This window comes from Carassius gibelio, chromosome B16, assembly GCF_023724105.1.
Source record: "Carassius gibelio isolate Cgi1373 ecotype wild population from Czech Republic chromosome B16, carGib1.2-hapl.c, whole genome shotgun sequence".
Lineage (NCBI taxonomy): Eukaryota > Metazoa > Chordata > Actinopteri > Cypriniformes > Cyprinidae > Carassius > Carassius gibelio.
This window is the reverse complement of record NC_068411.1, coordinates 4,556,267-4,569,140: the sequence shown is the minus strand read 5'-3', so window position 1 is coordinate 4,569,140 and position 12,874 is coordinate 4,556,267. Positions and strand designations below refer to the sequence as shown.

The following is a 12,874-nucleotide window of genomic DNA, read 5'->3' as shown; positions in this document are numbered from 1 at the left end:
CGGGTACCGGAACCAAAGCCAAATCAGCTCTTACACCATCGTAATCCAGTGCACCCAGATAAGCAACACTGGTGTGATATGGGGAAAATGCAGCAATATGTTGGTGCTTGGGAATACACTGCCGGCTTATAATGCGGGCATAATAAAGGGACCACATTAGATAGTGAAAAGACCGGTGGGGCTCACTGGTGCATCCAGGAACTGCCTCTTTTCGGCATCACGCATGCCGGACAGCGTCAGCCACAGATGGCGATGCAGGACCACAAGGCTGCTCATATTGTGGCCGATTCCCTGCGCTACCTTTTTCGACGCCGCGAGAGCGAGATCCGCCGCCGTGCGCAGCTTCCTGAGCGACTCTGGGTCCGGGGTTCCCTCATCCAGGGACCCAAGGAGCCGAGTTTGGAAGACCTGCAGGATTGCCATCGTGTGGAGAGCAGATGCTGCATGTCCAGCAGATATGTACGCCTTTTCGGCGATGTGAGCAGTAGCTTGACAGAAGGCAAAGAGGCGGTTTTCCAGCCGGGAGAAGACGCCAGGTGGGCCGCGATAGCATCCTCGACGGGAGGCGTTCGTGCGTATCCTAATTTCTCTGCCCCTTCCACCGTCGTCAGCAGCTGGGTCCCCTGTGCATGGGCTCGGGCTGAATAAGGGGAGCGCCATGACCGGGTGAGTTCCTCATGGACCTCAGAGAAGAAAGGCGCGGGTCTCTGCGGGGCTTCAGCCTGGCGACCCGTGCCGAGGAAGGAACCGTCCATCCATCTCTTAGACGGCAGCTCCTTGGGGGCTGTCCACTCCAATTCCATATCTGCCACCGCCTCCGTGAGGATCGCCATAATCTCGGCATCCAGCGAGGCGGGGGTGGCTTCAGACAGGGGAGAGGCAGGAGATACAGGGCCACTGTTACGGGTAACGGCCAGCCTTGCACGAAGGATCTTGATGGGAAGCTCCTCACAGGCACGACATCCCGATCCTTCGAATGCCGCCTCTGCGTGAGCCCGACCCAGGCACAGCACACACTGCTCGTGTGCATCCGGGAAATCAATGGGTCCACCACACATGCTGCAGAGACATTTTAAGAGTAAAATCACCAGAACGCGAGAGGGGATAATTTTCCACAATTTTCCGCTCTGTATGCGTGAATCCACGGCGAAACCAGACTCAAGTGAAGAAAAAAGATTCTGAGGTTTTTGGCGCCCGCCGTCACCTATATTTATGGCTGTCAGCCAATCAGGTGAGGGCGAGGGCGCACAGTTATTTAATCAGACTTCATAATTTCGAGGAAATGGATTTCCCCATACGTAATGTCGAGAGACCGACTCGATAAGGGAACTACTGTAATGTAATTCCCAGTTAAGGAGTTAATATTACAGACGGGCACCTGCGGCGCCAGGGAGAAACGGTTTCTGGTGATCCGAAAATCAATGCAACCGGATCTTGACTTGAGAACGAGTCAATCTTTCTTTGTTATATGGCTCGGTGTTCATCTTCAGTTCTCTCTTCACAGCAGTTCAGTCAGTGTACCATTTGAGTAAATTAAGTACTCCGGGATATTTGGTTTGTTTTAACTCAGAGGGAGTGTCAGCCAAATTAAAAAAGTTAACAGCTTAAGTCATTTGTGGTTATTAATGCTTATTGGAGACGAGAACCGTTTCAAACTCATTCAGTTCGATTTGGTGAACTGGTTCAAGAAGATCCCGGAAGAGAAGACAATGCTGAATAAAGTTGTAGTTTTTGCTATTTTTGGACCAAAATGCTTCAACAAATTCTAACGGACCCTCTGATGTCACATGGACTACCTTGATGATGTTTTTCTTACCTTTCAGGACATGAACAGTATACCGTACACACAGCTTCAATGGAGGGACTGGGAGCTCTCGGACTAAATCTAAAATATCTTAAACTGTGTTCTGAAGATAAACGGAGGTCTTACGGGTTTGGAACGACATGAGGGTGAGTTATTAATGACAATTTTCATTTTTGGGTGAACTAACTCTTTAAAGTTTGAGCATTTTGTTTGAAAACTGCAATTGATTTATCAATTAAAAACAAATTAAGTTAGTTGATATGCTGTGTTGTTTTTGTTGTTTAGTAGCAGTAATATATTTACTTATTAGCCGTGTCCACTGTTTTTGGTTTTGGTTTTCATGAGACCCCCTTGAAATGACCAGGAACCCCCCCCCCCCCCCCATTTACTGAAAGGATATGACTCAGTTTCTTTAAAAACATTTTGCCAATCAAAATTTCAGTGCACTGTGTGAAATGTGCATGGATGCTGCCTAAAAATATATTGTAGAACTAATAAGGTAAGAATAGTACATTTTAAACACTGATATAGACTTTGGTGGATTAGAAATGGAAAATGTTGTCCGTTTATTATTATTATTATTGTTTTTTGCATTTATAACTATAAACTGAGCTTATAGCTGAATGTTTTGGATTGACTTTTTATTTTTATGTTGATAGACAAAGATTATCACAAAATATGGCTTTAGTTGTTCATGTTTGTTTGATTAAAGGTTATTTCATAAGCATAAACAAAAATGGGCCCAGGGAAAGCCATTTTTTTTTTACTTATTCTTTTTTATTATTGAAGTTAATAAAACATTATATTGACTCCTAATTCTGGATTTGAGAAACAGTCAAGCAAAACACTCTAGGACTTTATGTAATTCATCAAATTATTTGTATGACAATCTCATACATAACACAAGGCATACTGAGGCAAGCCTTTAAATGTGTTTTCTTTTCTTCTTCTTCCTTTCTGTATGATAATGCAGATCTGAATTACACAACCACGAAGAATGAAACAACTGTTCCAGGTTTAATACAAGTTCAGTGTTTACAACATTAATATTGTTTACAGTGCAATAAAACAAGTTATTTTTGGTTAAACCAACAGTATACACTTCTATAGATAACCACATACACATATTTTGAGACACTGAATATTGACATTATTTCAACATGTTTTATGTGAACAAAAAATGTGACAAAATCATTTGTACTTGTCGGTTGCCACTGAATTCTAAACTGTGTAACACATTTTGGCTGAACTTCAATGTGAAAAGTAGTCAGAATAAAGATCACGCAATTAATTTGGTTTATGCAACACTGAACAGGAGGGGAAATTAACAAGCCATGTTGACTGATGATTTTTAGCTTCATAAAAATACTGAACCATCGGTACAATATTCAGTTTTAATGATTTAAACAACATTATCTGTTCAGACATTTCCTTTCGCAATAAAAATAAAATCTATTAAAACTATTTTACATTCGTCAACACTTTCATGTTAACATGAAGCCATTAAAAGCTCAAGATAAAACTGCAAAAGCACTGATATCTATGAAACCACTGCAAAAAGACCGATATCATCTATGAAAGCACGTAACGCAGAGAAACACAATCTATGTTTGTAACATCAGCTAGGAGGTCAATCGATGTCACTGTCACTGCCAGATTCACTTAGCTGAAGATCATTTCCTGAAGGAAAAACACACCAACAAAACAGTTTACCATATAAAACAGAGTAAGGTGTTCCTTTAAATACAGGTACTTTAATGTCCCAGCAACTCAGTTTTCTTTTTTTCATTAAATTACATATAATGAAAAAAGTTGAAATAAGATTATTTTAACAGTACCTCTCCAAGTGTTAAGCCCCATTCACACCAAGAATGATAACTATAAAGATAACACTATTAGCATCCACACCAGTGAACGATATTGTCTGCTGCTTTAAATTCTCGCGCTTGTTACAGCAGGATTGATTCTGATTGGCTGTCAATGATGTTATCGTTTATCAGCTGAAATAAAATTGTTCTGAAAGTGGTTCCAAAAATGTTGTTTCTCTGTGCCTTTATCGTTACAACTATGGTATTGACTGCTATTCTTTAATATTGAGAATGATTTTTAGAACTATATCTTTATCGTTATCTGTATAGTAATCGTACTTGGTGTGAACGGGCCTTTAGGGACCATTTATGTGACACCATTGTCAGCTAAAAATGGAAAACATTATATTTGTCATTGGCCGTTCATTTACATGAAAACAGCATTATGAAATGCATGTATGAACAGTTTCTTAGGTTATACTACATTGAAGAATGATCATATGAATTTTTGCATATGCCTTGTGACCTGTAAATGTGAAAAATAAAAAGTTTCCATTGCAGTTTTGCAAATAATTCCTTTTTTGCATTGCCTGAAAAGCATAAAAAGCATAAAGACTTTTTTAAGATATATGGGCGTTTTTGCGAAATTGACGCGTTTCCATTAGGCATATTATTAATTCACAATTTAAGTATGATTTGTTATGGAAACATGCCTCATAGGGATCATTTTGACAGTATTGTTGTCTGTATATGAAAAACTAAAAAATTTGTCCATTTTTAGTACATAGTTATGTAAATGTACCCTAAAATGTAAAAATGTTGACCACCAAATCTGTCAGTGTTTTTCTACTGCCTTTTCATACTGCATCATGCTTTAGTCTTATTTTTTTTTTTGTTGTTGTTGATTTTTTGTTAGCAGTGAATAAAATGATCTTACGGAGTGTGTTCATCAGCTGATTGCTGCCTTGTGATTGGTTGATTCCGTTGGCCATGTTGTTCCTGCTGGGGGACAGATGGGTGTCCTGTTCTCGGTCACTGCAGGAGCTGTCATCACCACTGCCCGAGTCCGACGAACTGCTGCTGCCGCTGCTGCTCATCTGCTCGATCACATCCACCTCGGCCCGCAGCTCTGAGACAAGAGCAAACCAGAGAGATTTAGCCCAAAAAACATTTTAGACCTGAACCAAACACAGCACAATTTTATCTCCTGCTAGGGCACACAAATACTTAACCCTGGAAATCACTTTTTGAATTTAAAACATGTAAAACAATGAAGAGTAATCATATAAGTAACATATTTAAAAACTATATATAGATAGGGTCACAAATCCCTAAAACATAATCATAAGAATTTAAAAGATGGTATCACCGTTTTGTTTGTTTGTTTGTTTTTTTAAGGAAAAGTGCCAAACATTAATTATATTAATATTAAAAAATATTTTTGTTGGTTAAAAAGCAAAGCTGAAAAGCTGTTACAAAATCTTAAATATCAGTGTAAAGTCACATTAAATTGCAGATACACAAAACTTGGTGATATTACATACAATTCATGCATGAATACACACACAAGCCACAGCTGGACTGGGTAAAGTTCTTTAAAAAAGAAAAAAGTTATTTCATATTTTTGATAATAACGCAAAAATGTAATGGGGTAGAATCCAATTTTTTGAATCAAGATAAACTATGTATGTATTTTGAATGATCTAAATAACCTAACTTTTCAAAACCCTTTTCAAAGCTTTGTATACATTGCCAAATTAATATTTTTTTTAGCAACAAAGTCCTTCAATACTAAGTTTTACAGAATCCACATATTTGTATTCTTAAATTGAATTTTACCTTTTTCTATCAAAAAGCTTTGTTTTATCTGTTTTAATTTCTTCAGTTTCCTGTTAAAATAAGCTTTTGTTGTTGCTGCTGTTGTAAGTTTCATCATATCATAAAACATTTTTAAACACACAGATAAGAGGCTTTTTTTAATCACAAACATCACTACAAAATGTAAAAATCAATATATCATCATGTTAATAATTCAACTGTGGTCAATTACGCAGTTACTGATTCTTCAGACCAAACTATCAAGCAGAACAAATGTAGCTTACGGTTTCAACATTGTTGAGACATTCAGCACATAGGAGAAAAACAGGGCTATTTGGTCTTTGGTGTTATGCTGACTTCAGACGATTCTGAGAGTGCTCTGAACGAATGCCACACGATGTAGACCTTTTCGCAAACATTCACCGAGAAGAAAACAAACAGACTCAAAAGAATGATATAAAATTCCCAAATGATTGGAATTGCTGGTTCAGTTGACAGAAATACAGGACATCCCTAATAACGGTTTAAACATTCCCACAGAAGACATTGGTACACACAGTGCGTACAGACGTCCAGCTGATTGTTATTTTCATTAAATATATGTATTTAATGTTTAATAAAAAAGACAACAGTCCAGTAGTCTATCATTGATAACTGAGTATAAGTGTGTAATCGCAAGCATGCGGTCTGACCTCGTTTGATGTCATCCAGCTGAGGCTCAGGTGAAGGGTTGTCTTTGGATGGGGAGGTCTTAGCCCCCGCTCCGGGCTTGATGGGGGGACGGGACTGTGGCGTCAGCTGGTTGGCTCTCACTGACTGCTGCTCTATACGAGCCTGGATCTTACTGCTGCCCTCAGCTCTGACCGACACAAACAGACATCTGCAGCATCACACACACTGACCACCGACAGTGAAAGTCAAAATACAGCACAATCTGAACCAGGGAGATTTCTGTCTGTTTACACCACTGATCTATGTATGATCGATTATAAATCAGCGGTTTGCACACACGCTCACATTCACATTAAACTGAGTAGCTCAGTGGTCTTCAAACCATATTCTGCGTAATACCAGTAATGCTGGTGGCATGTGATGTTAATGGGAATATTCTATGTCTCATGTAGAATATTATTACAGCTTTTATGTAGCTTTTGAATGAATAAATAATATTGCATGCACTAACATTTATAAGCACATATGGCAAAGTTTTCTTGGTAGCACTTTATTTTACAGTCCTGTTCCCCATGTACATACTATGTACTTATTATAGTAATTACAATAACAATGTAATAACTAGGTACTAACCCTGAACCTCAGGAACACTGGATTTAATTCAGAAACACTGGATTCAGCACTCGGTTTTAAGCAGCATATCATTATAATGAGTTTACTAGTTCATCTGAACTACAGGAACACTATTATTAATTTAAAAAAGAGAGAGAGACTAATCAATGTCCATATATTTTCGGTCAAAAAGACCTGGGCCCATATTCATAAAGATTCTAAGATTAATTTAGCTTAAAAACTTTTATGTAGGAGTCTTAGCTTAAGAGCGATTCGGGATCGATCTGAGAGCAACTCTGAGTAAGGAAAAGACAAAAACTTTCATCTTAGTGAGGAGGCGGGGTTGACCCCGTTGCTATGTATGATACAATCTTTTGAAGACTGTGATTGGTTGGTTGTCCAAGAAGGAAAAAGGAGTGATTTTAAGTATAGGGTCTATTCTAATTCTCACTTTGAATTTACATGTGTAATTTTTCCTATTTGACCGTTCTCTCTCTCTCTCTCTCTCTTACACACCCACACACACATTATATGTGTGTATACAAATCATTTTTTTTATTTACCATGCTTTTAATTTCCTATAAGGTATTTGATTGGCTTAGAATGATAAAAATTGTTTCACTCTTTCCAATTACAGTGATTGAAGTGGCGGTTTGTTGGTTTTAATGCATCAAACATGGGATCAAAACCAAGAAGGACGAGAAAGCCAAACAGTGTTTACTATTAGCCCAGTTAGTGGATGAACAGAAGGCCATTCTTAAAGGATAATTCGGGCAGGGTGTCACAGCAAGGGACAAAAAGCAGGAGCGTTTATTTATATAGCACATTTCGCACACAATGGTTATGCAAAGTGCTTTACATAAAAGAAAGTAAAGTAATAATGAAGAAAAATAATAACACAAATAAAACAAGCAATTTTAAAACTTTTAAAATGATTAAAACATTTACTTAAAACGAATTTAAAAACAGTTAGAAAATGTGATAGACACTATCTAATCTATAGCATCTAATTAACTCCCTGTCATCCATTGTTTGCAACACATTTCTTCTGCCATTTTCTCCTCTGCTAAAGAAACTCTTAAGCCTCTTAAAAGTCCTCGTCTGTGCTCCTAACCAGTTTGACCTTAAGACCTCTTTTAAGGGTTAAGATGCTTTCTGAATTACTTTTTTCTTTACTAGGATTTTTTCTTTTTAATATTAAGAGTAAACGCCCACATTTCTAAGAATTTAGTCACTAGGAGCTACTTTTTGCATTAAGATTCTTTATGAATACGGGCCCTGGTGACTAGGTGACACTTCACCTGACATCTCCTCACAATCAAATCTTTACAGTTCATTTGGCTGCTCACCTCGTCTTCTTGACTTGTATGCTGCTGCTGAGCTTTTCCAGCATGAACTCTCCCGTGTCGTGGTTGATGATAAGAACACAGTCTTTCTGATACGGCCTTTTGTTGCCCTTAAACACTGTCATTGGTGGAGTGGAGCCCTTAAGAGAAATGACTGTGAGTGGTCCGTAGAGAGGGTTTCATACATGAATCAGCCACAGATCTTATGGATAGAGACTCTTACTGGTATGTGTGGTAATGTGATGGTAACCTCATCTCCTTTTCCTACTTGTAATTCTCCTTCACAGGATGTATCGATGGATGCTGGTTTAAAATCATCTGTGGAATAAAGTGAACACACGGTATGGCAATTTATTCTTTACTTATAATAATAAACCCATGCATATTTTTACTGCAGGCTCAATGTAAGTTATAAACAGTGTTTTTGCCCATTTGATTGCATTTATTTATGCATTTTTTCATTCATTCGTTAAGAGTCTAAAGGCGCCGTATGTGTGGAACAAGTCATAATGTTAATACGGTCAATGATTTTCATAATCCACACATTTATAACACCAAATCTACTGTCAGGTCTGAGGGACGTATATCATTTTCAGTTTCCGTATACTGGTAAGATTAGAGGTGGGTTTGTATGCCATTCAGTTTATTCAGTTACGTCATTCTTGATGGACTCACATCTGATGGTGTGAAAAGATGATTTTGGCCTCTTCTCGAAACTGTCCCCGAGCTTTAACACATGCTCTTCTTTATCCAGAGGCGGGTTCGAGCTGCCGTTCATCACTGCGCGTCACATCGAGTTCACCAGGCTTGCACGAAATAACAAAGTGTTCGGTGAATGTCTCATGTAAACAAAGATTGATCCAAAACTTCCGGGTCACGAAAACAAAAATAACGCCTTTGCCAGAGATGTTATGTTATTATGGTTTGGAAGTCAATTAGTATTTAAAACATAATGCAGAAAAAAAATTATCAGCTGAGCTGTTCTTATTTCAAAGTTAGCGAAAGCTCAAAATGACAATGAAAAAAATAAATAATAATGATTGAAATAAACGTATTATGAGAAAAAAAAATCATACAGTACGATTGCGTGTTAGCACACCTGCATGTAAATAATTTGCAAGTTTGTTTTCTTCACAGAAGTAAGGGGATAAAAAAGAACGAAATTCAGAGAGAACAAAAAAAACGCTTCTGTCGTTTGACTTCCGGTTCAGTGATATCAGTGAAAAAAGGTGAGCAAAATAGTATTACCATCTTTTTTTTTTTTTTTTTTTTATCACTGGTGATATCTAAATAATATTCAATAATAAAACGCTTCAGCTTCACAAAAAAAAAAAAGACAAAAAAAGTAAAATTGTTTATCACGTACCCAGAGCCCTGTGAGTTGATGGCGTGACACTCGTCCGATTACCGTAAATACACAAAACACCAAGCATTACGTGTTTTGACGTTCGACACACGTCCACTTACACTTTCTTTAAATGATAAATTTAAAATCACATACTGTGTTAATAACTTAAAGTTAAAAAACATATCTTCTAAAGGACAGCTAAGACAGCAGGATCAAAGCGTGTTTGTATTATTTCAATGCTGCGTTATCTCGGTTCATTACGGTAAACAGACCTAAAGCCGTTCCTGTTTTATTCATACTAAACATGTGTCAGTTTCGAGTATGTATGTAGAGCAGTTCACAACCATGACATCTACACAACCGAGGATCATTCTTTTATTCAGTGGGAAGCGAAAGTCAGGGAAGGACTATGTGACAGATTTAATACAGAAAAGGTGAGATCTCGAGTTGATTTAACACTGTTGAGTGAATAGATGAAATTCATGAATAAATACATGCTCTTCTGAATGACAGACTGACAGCAGAGATGTGCTGCATACTCAGACTGTCTGCTCCTCTCAAACAGCAGTATGCTAAGGTACAGCACACATCTTTAACCATGAAAAGCCTGACATACGTTCTGAAATAATAGCCAGATTTGTTTAAATGGAATAGTTTAGTTTTACATATTAAAACATCAAAATAAAAAGTTTGCAAATGGGTTTTATGTTTTGTATCATTTATGATAGTTCTGTCTTTAATAGCCCACATAAATCTGCTGATTTTCTGTATATATATATATATATATATATATATATATATATATATATATATATATATGATATATGTATATGTGATATATGTATATGTACGTTTTTTGAGCCACTTTGCAATTATTTGTAACAAATGCATTTTTGTTTTTTTTTTTCATTTTACTGTCAATGTATGAAGTCATTTCCTGTCAAGCTTACACAGGTGTATTGTATAGTTCCACCACATTAACAAAAATCATGTTCCACAAAGTCTGAACAATATATTTATACAATATATTTGAACAATATATTTATAGTGTATAATGTTTTGAAATATATATGTTTATCATTGTATACATAACTAAGATGTTTTGTCAGGGCATGTGCTAGATTTTTTTTATGACACCATATTTTACTATTTTGATATATAATGCCAATACGATTATTTAAATAGTGGCTTAAGTCTCATGTTTTTCTATAGCTGAGGGGTGAGGAGAATAATGTGACCTTGTTTTACGCTAGATTTACACAGTTTTCTCAAATGTTTATTCCTTACATAAAGCATGTCGTTCAGCCAGCTTATTAACATTTACTGGTTAATACAGTTTGACACCGGTTACTCCTATAATATAGATTATACAGTGGCAAGAAAAGGTTTAGAATTGGTTCGTTTTCTGCATTAAATGGTCTTAATATGTCATCTGATTTTAATCAAATTTTTTGACCAATTAATGCTGAAAAACAAATTCCAATGGGCTCACATACTTTTTCTTATCACTGTATAATACTGTGTGAACACAGAAGTCATAAATAGCAATAGCCAACAATAAGAAATGGGTAAAAATGTTAGATTTTTCTTTTTATGCCAAAAATCATTAGGATATTAAATAAAGCTCATGTTCCTTGAAGATATTTAGCAAACATTTGGGAGTGACATGCATTTAAATGTTGAGGTGAATTCTCTGAAATATCATTCTGTTTGTGTTGTGAAATGGAAATTGTTCTAATTCTATGTGAAAACTTTATTTCTGAATATCAGGATCATAGTCTTGACTACGAGGAGCTGTTGGGTTCTGGTCAGTATAAGGAGAGTTATCGTGCTGACATGATCCGCTGGGGTGAGATGAAGAGACACCAGGACTCCGGTTTCTTCTGTAGACTGGCCATCAAACATGCCACGCAGCCCATCTGGGTATGAGCTCTCTCACCCTCAACAACCTGCGAGCTGGAGGTGGTCTACAAGTCTTAAGATTATCAAAGAGTGTGTGAATGAGGAGCGCAGCTTTAGTCTACTACACATAATAAAGCAAGCTTGACTCACTACTGTATATGAGGACATGAACTTCATCTCCAGAGCTGCTCTCTCAACATTTCATTTGAGGAAAACTGTCATAAGATACACAGAAAAACTCAAACGTCTTCGCTACAACCCTGAAAAATAAAAGAGTGGTATAACTTAAAGAAATGATGGCTGACATGTATCACATACTATCCCTCGCTCAGATAATCAGTGATTGCAGAAGGATGTCAGACGTGCAATGGTTCCATGAAGAGTTTCCTGAGAGATGTATCTGTGTTCGGGTGGAGGCTTCTGAGCAGACGAGATCACAGAGAGGCTGGAGATACACCACAGGTAGAAATGCTGAAGAAAAACAGTGTTGTTAACTCTGAAACAACATACAGAACTACCCAATTTTGCTATAAGTGTGATTGCATCATATAATAATTGCTGTTAATAGTGTTCACCGTTTGACTACGACTTGTAATAATTTTTCTGAAAATTTCTGTCATATGCACATAAACTGACAGTCGTCGCAGATAAGCTACTACTAAATATTGTAGAAACGTAATTTTCTGTAAAGTTGCTTTGCAATGATTTGTATCGTAAAAAGCGCTGTACAAATAAACTTGAATTGAATTGTGGTAATGATGTGATCATGTCATTATGTGCCTGTCCAGGTATAGATGACGCCGAGTCCGAGTGTGGTTTGGATGAGGGTGTGAAGTTTGACTTTATCATTAGGAACGATGGAGCTGAAGACGTTCTGGAAAAACAGCTGGAGGATCTACTGTCTTTGATCAAGTCACCGAAGGAGGAATCAAACACACAGAATAAAATTAAACCAGAAAAATAAAAGCAGCTTTTTTGCTATCAGTTCATTTATCATGCTCATTGAAGAACTTGCTAAATCTTCTGTATTTCAATGGATGGCTCTCATCATAATTTACTCACCTTCTTGGCATTGCTAAACGTCTCTTGTTATTCTCTTTTTGTAACAAAAAGGATCATTCGTTGCCTATATGTTATAAACATATATATAATTTTGTATATACTTTATTTTTGATGTATGATGATTAAAAAGTACCATTATTTTCGGTGCTTTCTGTGTACAATATTAATGTATTTAATTATACAAATAACAAATTCCAATTTCATCCTCAAATTGCTGAAAGAACTGTGACTGTTCTTGTTAAAAACACATAAAAGTAGTCCATATGGTTTGTGTGTGTTTTTTCCAAAACTGGGACGGTACATCAAGGTGCTTTGTTTGAATATGTGCAAGAGAGGAATAATACAGTCCCCTCTTTCCCCACCCCTTGTAAACTGGTGAGCAGTTGTTCTAATATTCACAAAATGTTTTAATGGTGAAGTCAGGCTATGTATTGTCTTAAACAGTAGACAGATACAGGTGCTGGTCATATAATTAGAATATCATCAAAAAGTTGATTTATTT

At 36.9% G+C, this 12,874-nt stretch overlaps 2 protein-coding genes across 3 annotated transcripts; one reads left to right on the top strand and one right to left on the bottom strand.

Annotated features, from left to right (window-relative positions):
- Positions 1–2,802: 2,802 nt before the first annotated feature.
- Positions 2,803–9,455, bottom strand: eaf1 (ELL associated factor 1). Of its 2 annotated transcripts, XM_052577913.1 has the most exons (7): positions 9,427–9,455; positions 8,736–8,866; positions 8,284–8,378; positions 8,064–8,200; positions 6,123–6,289; positions 4,550–4,741; positions 2,803–3,484 (listed from the first exon to the last, which is right to left on the bottom strand). In XM_052577913.1, exons 2-7 carry the CDS (start codon positions 8,836–8,838, stop codon positions 3,435–3,437), a joined length of 744 nt encoding a protein of 247 aa, XP_052433873.1. In that variant the 5' UTR covers positions 8,839–8,866; positions 9,427–9,455; the 3' UTR covers positions 2,803–3,434. The 2 variants fall into 2 exon arrangements, with proteins under 2 accessions (XP_052433873.1, XP_052433872.1); XM_052577912.1 differs by lacking the exon at positions 9,427–9,455 and having other exon boundaries at positions 8,736–9,072.
- Positions 9,456–9,481: 26 nt separating this feature from the next.
- On the top strand, positions 9,482–12,638 carry LOC127974552 (phosphomevalonate kinase). Its single transcript, XM_052577914.1, has 5 exons — positions 9,482–9,842; positions 9,922–9,985; positions 11,179–11,331; positions 11,643–11,772; positions 12,099–12,638. Exons 1-5 carry the CDS (start codon positions 9,730–9,732, stop codon positions 12,272–12,274), a joined length of 636 nt encoding a protein of 211 aa, XP_052433874.1. The 5' UTR covers positions 9,482–9,729; the 3' UTR covers positions 12,275–12,638.
- Positions 12,639–12,874: the final 236 nt, after the last annotated feature.